The sequence below is a fragment of the Triticum urartu genome, chromosome 7A (genome assembly GCF_056163025.1).
Source record: "Triticum urartu cultivar PI428250 chromosome 7A, HENAU_Tu73, whole genome shotgun sequence".
NCBI classification, from domain to species: domain Eukaryota; kingdom Viridiplantae; phylum Streptophyta; class Magnoliopsida; order Poales; family Poaceae; genus Triticum; species Triticum urartu.
In genome coordinates this window covers 685,153,264-685,165,899 of record NC_141879.1, presented here as the reverse complement: position 1 = coordinate 685,165,899, position 12,636 = coordinate 685,153,264, and the positions used below count along the sequence as shown (strand labels likewise).

Below are 12,636 nucleotides of genomic sequence, written 5' to 3'. Positions count from 1 at the left end.
ACGTCTGGTTAGGGAGGCTGAGATTCAACTCAGAAGACCTCGTCTTCACCTTATTCCCCTTGAGCTAAGGACACCCAGTCCTCGCCCAATCACTCTGGTAAGTCTTCAAGGTAGACTTCCAAACCTTCACAGACTTCGTTCACCGGCGATCCACAATGACTCTTGGATGCTCAGAATGCGACGCCTAACCGGCTGGAGGATTCACAGTCCTCAAGTGTAATAAGTCTTCAGATCACACAGACAAGAAGACTTAAGTGATGCCTAACACTCTTTGGCTCTGGGTGGTTATGGCTTTATCCTCTCAAGGAATTCTCTCTCAAAGGCTTCGAGGTGGGTTGCTCTCAAACGACAAAAGCCGTACTTTAACTCTGAGCAGCCAACCGTTTATGGTTGTAGGGGGTGGGCTATTTATAGCCACTAGGCAACCCGACCTGATTTGTCCGAAATGACCCTGGGTCACTAAGGAACTGACACGTGTTCCAACGGTCAGATTTCAAACACACATGGCAACTTTACTTGGGCTACAAGCAAAGCTGACTTGTCCAACTCTGAACAAGATTCGCTCTCATAGTCTTCACTCGAAGACATAGGATTTTGGTTAAGCATCACTTCAGTCATTCTGATTGGTTCTCTTGGACCCCACTTAACAGTACGGTGGTTCCTATGACTCAACAAAGAAGAAAAAGAACTACAAAAGGTCTAAGTCTTCGCACTCCATAGTCTTCATGCGATGTCTTCTCTTGTCATAGTCTTCAATGTGAATGTCTTCACATACCACCTTTGACTTCAATGTCTTCATACATTTTTAGGGGTCATCTCTGGTAGGAAAACCGAATCAATGAGGGACTTCTACCTGTGTTATCCTGCAATTCTCACAAACACATTAGTCCCTCAACTAGGTTTGTCGTCAATACTCCAAAACCAACTAGGGGTGGCACTAGATGCACTTACACCCACGACCATAAGGTCGGGCATTGTTGTTGCGGGGTTGATTGTTACCACGACCGGCAGCAGGAAGAGTCAGTTGATTCTGATTCTGAGGACAGTTCCTGGAGCGGTGAACCGGAAGGCCACACTTGAAGCACAGACCATCATTGGGATTGCGAGCAGAAGCTTAGGGTGGTACAGCCCGAAGGGGCTGCCTCTGTGGTGGAGGGGGAAGACGAGGTGCAGCATAAGACTATCTTGGTGCCGGTGCAGTTGGGCGGTACATGCTGTGGGGGATCCATATCCGACGCTTCTGCGCTGACGGGTCCGAAGATGAGCCTGCGTCACGGCTGGGCCTAAGGGATCCCTGTTGTTCCTGAAGACCAGTCTCAACCTGAATAGCCTTGTTCACTAAGGTGGCAAAGTCGGCAAAGTCGTGAATGAGCAGTGCTAGCTTGATATCAGGGTGAAGTCCATCACGAAACTTCTCTTGCTTACGAGCATCAGTTGAAATGTCTTCTTCAGCATAACATGCCAAGTCCAGAAATTCCCGTTGATAAGCATCTACAGTCTTGTTGCCCTGGGTGAGGTTGCGGAAATCTCGCTTCTTCCTGTCCATGATTCCCTGAGGAATGAAGCGGGCACGAAAGGCAGCTTGGAAATCCGGCCAAGTGATGACCATTCCAGTAGGCAGGGTAAACCAAAAAACCCAAAAATATTTTATCTTTTGTTTAGTTTTATCTATCTCTATCAGATCTTACCTTTTCAATTGACAGTGAAGGGATTGGCAATCCCTTTATCGCGTTGGGTGCAAGTGTTTGATTGTTTGTGCAGGTGCATAGATTCTGGACTTCCTTGTACCTCCTACTGGATTGATACCTTGGATCTCTAACTGAGGGAAATACTTATCTCTACTTTGTTTCATCACCCTTTCCTCTTCAACAGAAAAACCAACGCAAGCTCAAGAAGTAGCACCAGGCACTGTCTGGTGATGCATGGGTGCTGTGGTTGATGGCGTCCCCTGACCCGCTGCCCCGATGCATACGGAAGAAGAATAGGTACAGAGAGATGGATCGATGGGCTTCTCTTTATTGGTTTTTATTGACTCATCCGTAATGGAAGGCAGAAAAAATCTTGCTTCGGTTATCAAAGTGGAATCACGCAATTCATTGAAAACATGCTGAGGTGGCAAGTTGATGAGGTGGATAGGTTGCATGTCAAAAGAAATAACATAGTGGGACGAACTATTTAGGTATTATAGATAAGCTAGTCCCAAAAATAATATAAAATAACTTATTAATGCATATAAAACATCCAAAACAGATAATATAATAGCATGGAACAATCCAAAATTATAGATACGTTTGAGACGTATCAACGACCAACTCTCTTTCTCGGGCAAGCAAAAGTGCACGGCTGCTCTAAGGATGCTTGCACTTTGTACTGCTGCAGATGTCGTTGGTGAGATGGTCAGGATGGGGGAGATCACGTGCCTGAAGACTACTGTCAAGTTTGCCAGCGCCGTGGTGGAGGTGTTTGGACCTGAGTATCTCAGAGAACCAAATGCGTGGAACATAGAGAAGTTGTTGGCTATTGGAGGCAAAGGGGTTCCAGGAATGCTCGGATCAATTGATTGCATGCATTGGCAATGGAAGAACTACCTCAAAGGTTTGCGGGAAATGTATCAAGGTCACACCAGAGAGGCCACCATCATACTAGAAGCGGTGCCATCACATGACTTATGGATTTGGCATGCTTTTTTTGGAATGCCACGTTCTCACAACGACATCAACATGCTTCAACGGTCTACGGTGTTCAGGAGGCTTTGCAATGGGGAATCACCGCCGTGCAACTACAACGCCAATGGCTGAGAGTACAACATGAGATACTATCTTGCCGATGGTATCTATCCTCAGTGGGCGACGTTTGTGAAGACCATATCCGAACCACATGGCAATAAACATAGCCACTTTGCAACAACGCAGGAAGCGGCTAGGAAGGGTGTGGAGAGGGCATTTGGTGTGCTTTAGACTCGTTGGGGAATTGTGCGGAGTGCTGTAATGATGTGGGAATCAGAAACTTTGGCAGCTGACGACATGTCGTGTTATTCTGCACAATATGATTGTCGACAATGAGGGTGATGGTGTAGCTCAAACCCATGATTTCGAAGCACCTGGAGAACAAGTTGAAATCCCGAAAGATGAAGATGCGGATCAGCTGATGAACTTTCTGTGGATGCATCAGAATCTTCGAGATCAGCAGGTGCACACGCAACAACTCAATGATCTTGTGGAGCACATGTAGTCCCATAATGACAACCAAGGAGCCATGCTTGAGTTTGACACTTCAAATAAATTTTATGTAAACATTATCTATACTTCGTACCAACATTTGCTATTTACGTGCGACATTAACTTGTATGATCGATGTGCGTGTATTTTCATGAATTTGAGAGTCCAAATTTGAGATATGTAGATACCAGTACGGAAATATAAGGGCCCGTTTAAATGTACCTGCAGGCGTGTCCGGACGCATCCGTAGACATATAGAAGGTCAGATTTGCCAAGTCTGCATGTAGATGCTCTCATAAAGTTTACTCCTATATATCTAGAAAGCTTCTCGGAAAGTGGATTTTGTGATGCATCATCTCGACGGAAATACACTAATCCGCAGTCCGCTCACCGTCACAGTACACCGAGAAGTGCGGAAACATTTCTGAAATTGAAGTAGCCGGGAAAATAAAACGGAAGAGAAATACCTAGAGGATCGATCAAGTCCCTACCAGTCAACCATCAAAGCTAATTTAGAAACCTCAGACTCAGAAAGATCATTTTCCGACAGAAAAAAAAGATGATACCCTCTTTCCTAGCTTGATCTGCAATTGACCTACGTGATTAGGTCCTACTAAACCAGTCACGTCAAGGGACAACGTGATCCCTCCGTACCAAAGATAATTCTATATTTTCTCTATATAATTGAACGACCCCAGTCACGACCAACCCATGGCCGTATGACAATGACTTCACTCACTACGAGCTCGTGCATATAATGATATGCGAAATGAGCACCAACTACTGAAGTAGCAACGGAGCGTACGTGCGCGAGATTGACAACGACAGCGTACGCTCGATATCTTCTCAGTTTGTCGGGTACCATTACCAAGGTCGATCGTGGATGTGTACGTACGTTGCCATGATGGATCGATGTGCGGAGTAATCTTCCGAGTTACTTGTGCCACAACCACAACGGTCGTCGTCACTGCATCTTTGGCCGTGCTTGCCTTGCACTGCACAAGCTCAGCGGCTGGTAGTGCGGTCACTGCCACCGGGCACGTCGTACGTACTCCCGGTGCGTGGTCGCCGCTGGCTGCCTGGCTCGCTGGCGTAGGCGGAGCGAGGACGCGGAAAGAGAAGGCAAAGCGCACAGCGACTGCCGCGCCGTATGCGTCCGGCCGGCAGCGGCACGTACGTGAACTGTTCATCTTCCCTCACGTTCACGTACGTGGCCTCGTCAGCCCAGGTTAGGCCAACTTCACCGCGTGATTCCAAATAGACGTTCGTTTTGTCTAGATTATGTCTGTTTGGATAGAGCGATGGAGTCGTGTCCGGACCTGTCCTGAGATGCGGTGGCCATGCGCCCAATGCGCGAACACATCCCGGCCGCATCTTATCCGTGTACATTTTTCTTTGCAAGTCCTTCACTTTTTTTCATCATTCATTTTTGGTACATGAAAAATACATCATCACATTTTAACTAATAAAACAAGACCAAAGAAAACAAAAACCACAAGAATACATTTTAGAAGATATCCAACTTTCATAAGTGCTCCCTTGAGTTGGGTTAGGGCCTTCTCGATGCACTCATTGTTGATCTGTGAAGGAGGCTCGATCTGGCATCCTCCTTTCTTCTTCAAGCCAGAAGTCGATGTTGCTTCCTCACACCTATTCTCGTGTCTAGCCTCTAATCTAGCAACAAGTGCATTTATCTCATTTACAACCTCTATGCTAGCTAAAAGTGCACGAACATGTACTAAATTTCGCTCTATCAATATATCGATGTACTCTTCTTTCCAATAGCAAAACTTGCATTCATGCTACATAATAAAATTTGAAGTTAGCACAACTAGTCAAATCTAGAGCACAAACCAAAGCTAAAAAGAGCACATACCCCATCGTTTAAGCACTTGATGAACATCCATCCGGAATGTTCCGGCGTTGTAGACACGCGGCGCACGACCATCCTTGGGCAGTGGTCGCACTTAATGAATGGCAACGGTGCGCCGACAAGCTTTTGGGCAAGCACCGAGCCCGGCCGACCGTCATTCGTGTATCTGCCGGCGGACCACCGACGGTGCAGATCCGAGCGGCTAGAGGAGGGGCCACTGCCTGCATGTGGCCTTGTGGCCCTACCAGGGCCTTCCGGCGAGGTGCCCGGCCAGTCCATGGCGCGGTCCGGCCTCCCATAGCCGGGCGAGCTCAAGACTGACCGGATCCGCCTCAAATCCGGCCGGCGGATGCGCAAACCAGGTGGTCGTGGTTGGGTAGCTCGGCGGCGCCGAGGGGGAGGGCCTGGGCGAGCGCACGTCCGAACTGCACGGCTGCAATGGCAGCGGCGGCGGCGGCGACAACGAAGGGAAGAGTGGGGAAGAGTGGAGGGGGGTGCGGCCGGAGGGAGGGAGGGGCGGATAGAAAAAGGCCCGCCCTGTGCCACCGACGGGCGGGCCAGGGGAGAACACGCGCAGACAGCCCGTGCATCCGCGTGTTGTCCATTTCACCCTAAAAGCGGCGCAAACTTGGGTCACGGATGGGTCGAAAGCGGATACAAAACGGACAAAAGTACGTTTGCTTCCGCGCGCTGGGCCATTCGGTTTGTCCATTTTACCTCGAACAGACGAGGCCGGACAAAATAGGGCCGCGCGGTGAAATTGGCCTTAGGTTGATGGACCCAACCCGTGGCACATCACATTCACATGGCGAACAACGCAGGGAGCCCAGGGAACGGCGGGGCGCGGCCCTAAGCTGTCGGTCGGATGCTTGGCATGGAGAGTAGACGTGTGTCATATCTGCAATGCGTGTAAGTGTGGGTGGCCGCCGCGCGCTTCTCCCCTGGCCGGTTCAGTCTACAGGCGAGTATTGAAAACCAAGATCCATCTAGTTGGATCTGGGATGACGGCGCTATTGTTGGAAACGTCGTCATGGAGTTAGGCCTCGTGGTGCAAGTACTCGGTGTGTGGTAGCTCGGATGCCGGCAGTGGTGTGGTTAGTATGGTGTCTGTGGGCGTACTTTCATCCGCATCTAATCCATTGATCCGATGCGGGGGAGGGGGGTTCTCGTGGGATTAGAGCGTCATATGTTTACATTTTTTTGGCATGCATTTCCTTTTTTAGAAAAACTTTCAATTTATTCATTTTTAATCATGGCAGTACAACGAACACCAAAAATAAAAATTATATCCAGATTTGTACATCATCTAACGATGACTACAAACACTGAAGCGAGCCAGAGACGCTCTCCATCACCAAAATCGGGCACAACTTATTGTAGCAGACAGTCAGAACGTCGTCTGTGCTAAGACCCCATAGGACCAGCACCCCAGAACAGCAACCGCTGGCGATGAAGAATAACGTAGATCGAAAGGATCCAAATCGAAGACACACAACGTAGACAAAGAACGACGAGATCCGAGCAAATCCACCAAAGATAGATCTGCCGAAGACACACCTCCACACGCCCACCAACGATGCTATGCGCACCGCCGGAATGGAGGCTAGGCGGGGAGACCTTTATTCTATCTTCAGAAAGCCGCCGCCGTCTCACCTGCCTGAGCAGGACATAAACCCTAACAAAATAAAAAAAAAGACCAAAAACGAAGCCCTCCCGCCGGCCCTTGTTAGGATCTACCGCACCTCCATGATCCTAGGGCCACCAGAAATGAGGTGGACCTACGCCTGTGCCGGGGAGAGGCACGAGCCCCAACTTTCATTCTTGGAGGAGAAGGAGGTGGCTAGCAAAATTTGGATTCGTTCGCTCGCAAGCCATCAAAGGGAAAAATCCTTGGGTTTTGCCACCCGGAACCCCTGGACATGTGTTCCTCTTCCATGTCGAGGAGGCTGGCCAATATGCTGGTGGTGCACCGGAGTGATGCACCGGTGCAAGGTGCATTTGGCGATGGCAACGCTCAAGTGCCCAGCCAGGTGTGTTGTATGTTGCCGGCCTTACCGATATTTTGTATGCCGTGTGGTGATTTAGGCCTAGTTTACCTAGGTACGGCTTCCTGTTCAGCTTTTTGCCCATTTTCCTTTAATAAAATGAGTAGCTTCTTTTCCTTTCTTTTCTTTTTGCACGGCCTTTTTGCTGCACTTTCCTTCTGTTGAGGGTGTTCTTGTGATGTCCTTTCTGATCAATGAATTTGATAGTACTCCCATCAACATTAAAACAAAAGTCTACACACAAGTAGGGAAAGTTTAGTTTGAACTGGCGGAATTTCATATTGTGGCGAGTGGAGCAACGGCTAAAGTGAGTGACAATAGTCTGGCCATTGTGTGCCTGTTAACACATATATACTTTTTATTTTTATAAAAACTAAAAACTTTTTTATATAACATTGAAAACACCAGCTGTTGGAGAATTTATAAAAATTCAAAATATTCATGAGGTTCTTTTAATTATATGATTGAAATATATTTAAAACACATCCACCTCAAATTTTAGAAATGTTCACTATGTATGGAAATATTATTCCTATGATTTACAAGTGTTTCTATTAAAATAGTTGTTCATGTGCATTATAGTATAGTTGGACTTGATGATCTTGTCTTGAATTCTCGGTCATGTGGCTATGCTTGAGTCTTCTTTCCTGGTATGAAGGGCACAATGAGCTTCAATGTTGCTTGTTGACTATGACTCGGGAAAGGTGCTAGGGAGAAGGGAGGGTGAACATTTGGCACTTGCAAGTACCCTTGTCCTTCGTAGCAACCTCTATCTCAGTCTTCTCGGTGGACCTTCGTTGGTTTTCTGAAGATTTAATATGGAGAAACATTGATGGAAGGAAGAAGGATGGATGATGTGGGGATGCCTACATATTTCTCAGCCTACAGGTATTTTATTTTATTTTACTAAGCATCCCTCAATTTTTCTGATTTTCATATGCCAAGACTCAATTTTTACGGAGTTTCTGATGAATTTCTAATTTTTTAGCAAGTTTTGGTATTTTGTAGGCAGTTGTGAGGGTGTCTGGGGTTTCTCTACAAATCTTCAATGATGGGAGGACACATATGCAATTATTCTAAAATTTAGGAACATTTTTGCAAAGTTCAAATTATGTCAAAAATTAACTTCAGAAAAAGAAAGTCCTATATCGAATTTGGCAGGTTCGTGGGTCGTTGATGGACCACATGGGCAGTAGGGCCAGCCCATTTCCAATTGCAATGGTATGTGGGACACAATAGCGGGCAAAGCGCCGTGCGACATGCTCGACCACCCCATGTCATCTCCTTCCTTCCGTGGATGAGCTGAAGTGGAATTGACAATGCTTGTGGGGCGTATCTGTGAGCTTGGAGACTCGATAAAGGATGGGTATGTTGTGAAGAAGCTATTGCGTGCCATCTTCAACAATTTCATCCGTGGCTTCGTCTGTTGCCCTATTTGTTAAAGTCAACAAGATGGCCATAGAGGAGTTCCTCAAGGCGCTAGAGATGGGAAGTGCGCGAGAGCAACTTATCATGTCGACTCGTCGCTAGGATGAGGTCATAGTCGTGGCCGTGGACAAGGTGCAAGTTGCAAAGATAAAATTGAGGTACAATGGTATTACTTCTAATGAAATTTTCACTTATTTTTAGGAGTGTCCAGAGAAGGATAAACACTCCTTGCTAAGGCTTAATGTCAGTTAGGGCATCCAAAATCATACTTAAAAAATTCGGTCTTCTAAACATCTACAGACGTGTCTGGTCAGTGACAGGTCGTGTCTGTGTTGAGCCCTTATTTGTCCGTTCATGCAGCCATACTTCTTATTTTATTTCTTATATGTTTAGTCATTTGTATGTCATTGATGCAGATGAAGAGAGAGAAAGAAAAGAAAGAAAGGAAAAAGGAAAGATGATCCGAGGTAGGCCGAGTCCTATGCGACGTACTGATCGGGTGTGGCCCCGAGTCTGTATATGCTCCCTACATTTGATCTTAATGTGAGGTTCACTGACTGGGCGCGTCTGCGGACGTTTAAAAAGAATTTGAGAAGGCATGTGAAGTTTTTTTTAAAGGTGGTTATGACCCCTGGCCTCTGCATCAATCCATGCTTACGGCCATCTTTATTTATATTCAACATAGGTCTAACAAGAACATGTATCAAGCCACCCGTAGCCACCACTCACACCTACAAAACTCGAAAATATGGAGTGCTCTCACTCCCCATATGTAAAACCGGTGTCGTCGCCGATCCATCAACATAACGTATCGGAACACACAACCGGTGCAGCAGACCTAATGTGTATGCCACATGCACACGTTTTAGACGCCGCCATCGTCATCGAACCGCTGACCCATCTTCAAGAGAGAGATCTGCATCATCCTTGCAAGTCCGTCCATCCGTCGACGCCACCGCCCCGCGCTCATCCGTCCAGATGCGAAGATTCTGGAAGATCTGTCGTGCGTAGCACCTGCCGACCAGGCATGACATAGCGTAGCACCTGTCGGCCAGGCATGACTTGACATCTCCATCGAAAGCTCCATGCAAGACGAAGCCGCTCCACCTCCTGCCTCTGTCTTCCAGCTTTGCTCCACAAAATGACGCTCCCAAGAGAGAAACGACACCGTGTTCCGCCATCGTCTGATCTGGAAGACCATATCTTAGGGTTTCCCCCAGAGAAGCACGAGTGGGTCAACAGTAGTTACACGACGATGCCTTCATCAAGGTAACGATGCAGAATGCCGACATCGCCTGCCATCGGCTCGGTTTTCACCGGCAACTATGTCTTCCCGACTCGTAGCCGGAACTAGATGACGGATCTCGAGGTCTGAACATCTAGCCTCAAGCCGACCACCTCCGACGGAGGAGATGGCCACCACTGCCAACGGCACCAGCCAGATCAGATCTGACCGGAGGCGCCACCGACTTGTCAACCATGGCCACATCCCTCCTGATCCGCCCTTCCCACGAAGCCGCCGGAGCAGGACCGAACCACCGGGAAAGATGAAGACCGAAGGGCGATCTCGCGCCCCCTGTCCCTCCAGACCGCGGGGCTGCACCCTAGATCCCCGCCGTCCCCATCACAGACGACGCACAGGCTTAGCTGACGGACGTCTCTAGGGACGACGAGGTGGAGGAGAGGGGGAAGGCGGCGGCGGCCGGGGCGCTGGGGCTGGCCCCCTGATCGCCCTGGAGGGAGCCATAAGAAGGCATAGGAAGTGTAGGTTGTTTAGAAGCAAAGTTAGAGTTTGCAGTGACCGTACAAATTTAGTATTGCGATTAGCATAAAAGGAAGATTGCTAGGGACGACTTGTGCATCAGAACACAACTCACTGTGCTTAGTCGATTTGGGATGATGCTTCGATGCCTTAAGGCACCTGCTTTTGTATCTATATATATAGGCCCAACAGGTGACTGACCCACATGTCAGTGACCCAAAAATAGATGCCTTTAAGGCATTGAAGCTGCGTCCTTCGATGTAGGAAAGCCTATAAATGGCATGTACATATGCCTATCATATCATCTGTAAGACAAGTTTGCGGTGCATCAACAATAGAAAAAGGCATTGGCCGTGTAAGGCAGCAAGCCAGCAAGTCACCAAAACAAAACTCGTGTATTTGTACATGTTGAGAGAGAGAGAGAGAGAGAGAGAGAGAGAGGAGCCGAGGGATTCAGCTCCAACAGACAGAGAAGCACTGGTTCAGCTAAACTTCACTGCTAGTGTTGTGTGTGAATGAGATATCAATAAAGCTTCACTACTCTTTCCAGCACTCGCGGCCGGGACAATGTCGCGCGGCAGCATATGCCTAGAGGCACAGACTGTTCGACAACGTGCACGGTGCACCAGCATCTTCTTCGCCGGCGGCGGGGACTGCGGCACCGCGACGAAGACGGTGGTGAGGTCGCGCGGCACCGGTGGTAGAAAAACCTCTGCTGCAGCGGCCGACGCTTCCTTGTCGGCGTCGGCGGGCACACCGTGGACGGCACCAGCGCGCCCTCGGCCGTCGTCGGCATGCATGGTGAAGCTGCCCTCGTCGCTGGCAGCGGCGCCATACTTGCAGCCGTCACCCGGCCCGAGATTTCCACCCGTGGCCGGCCGCGTAGCGAGGCCGATCACATCGGCGCCGAGGTCTTACTGCAGTGGCACCATGGGCAGCATGGCCATGGAGTCGCTTGCTTTGAGTGTGACGCAGCCAATTTCGGGGGCAGCATCGTCACGTGCCTAGAGGCACAGATGACTCCACCACGTGCGCCCGCATCTTCTTGGCGGGCGGCGGGCACTGCGGCACGGCGACGAAGACGGTGGTCAGGTCGTGCGGCACCGGGTAGAAGAAGAGCCGCTGCTGCAGCGGGGCCCGCTTCCTCGTCGGCACCGATCCCGACTTGCGCGGCGCGGGCGGGCACACCGTGGCCGGCACCAGCGCGCTGTCGGTCGTCGTCGGCGTGGTGAAGCTGCTGCCCTCGTCACCGGCAGCGGCGCAGCCGTCTCGCTGCCCAATTACTCCACCCGTGGCCAGCGGCGTGGTGAAGCCGACGTCGACGCCGTCGTCTTGCAGCAGTGGCGCGATGGGCAGCATGGCCAGGGAGCCACTCGCCCTCGGCGTGACGCAGCCGCTGTCGGTGGCAGCGTCGTCGTCCACTCCTCCTGCAGTGGCCGATTGCGCGCCGCTCGCCTTGGGTGTGACACAGCCGGTTTCGGCAGCGCCATCGTCCGCCCCCGGCCTTGTTGTAGCCCGCGCGCCGCCCACGGCCGTCTGGATCGGCCGGAGCGCCCCCAATTCGGATATTTCCACGACGTCGAGGCCCATGGAAGCTGGTGCGCGCGCAGATCCCACTGCTGCTGCTCTGGATCCTCTCTAAGGGATCCAAGAAATAATTTATGCGAGAGATCGGATTGCCAGAGCGGGGGAGCTAGCCAGTGGTGTGATGTGACTCTGCTTGCTTGTGTGTGGTCTTTTGTAGTAGCGTGAAGGACGAGGAGGGAGGAGGCAGGCGTCGTGGAGGTGATGATGGAGTGGAGAGGAGAGGAGACGGAGGAGTAGCTAAATAAGTAAAGGAGAAGCAAGCGAGGAACAGAATTATATGCAGGCAACAAGCAAAGGCCGGGCGCATGTTATATAGATCATGGCCCTGCCATGAGAGAGAAGAGAGAGAGAGTGTGTGTGTGAGAGTGAGAGTGGGAATGAGGTGGAGAGAGAAGGGTAGTGCAAATGGGGTGGCGCAAATGATTGTGGGGGGATGCATGAGAGGGTGGTGAAACTAACTCTCGGATTGCAGCCCCCTCCCCCTCCTAAAGCTTCCATGTTCCATCTCTCTGTGTACCATGATCTCTCTCTTGGGTTCAATACGGATCAGATCAGACGGATGAGGAGCAGCAAGAAGCAGAAGGAAGCCGGCAGGCAGGCAGGCTGCAGGGGCCGGATCATGAATTTTCACTGCCCCAGGGTAAATTTCCCTGCACCCTGCTCTGCCGTCTTCACCCCCATTCCCGCGATGCAAGATGCAACTACAGTTGTTTAAGGACGGTG

General features: G+C 50.0%; 2 protein-coding genes across 2 annotated transcripts; one reads left to right on the top strand and one right to left on the bottom strand.

Annotated features, from left to right (window-relative positions):
- The first annotated feature begins 2,354 nt into the window (after positions 1-2,354).
- LOC147961497 (uncharacterized) lies at positions 2,355-2,798 on the top strand. Its single transcript, XM_087533827.1, has one exon. It carries the CDS (start codon positions 2,355-2,357, stop codon positions 2,796-2,798), a length of 444 nt encoding a protein of 147 aa, XP_087389953.1.
- Positions 2,799-10,661: 7,863 nt separating this feature from the next.
- Positions 10,662-12,226, bottom strand: LOC125521946 (uncharacterized). Its single transcript, XM_048687014.2, has one exon. It carries the CDS (start codon positions 11,914-11,916, stop codon positions 11,323-11,325), a length of 594 nt encoding a protein of 197 aa, XP_048542971.1. The 5' UTR covers positions 11,917-12,226; the 3' UTR covers positions 10,662-11,322.
- Between the last annotated feature and the right edge of the window lie 410 nt (positions 12,227-12,636).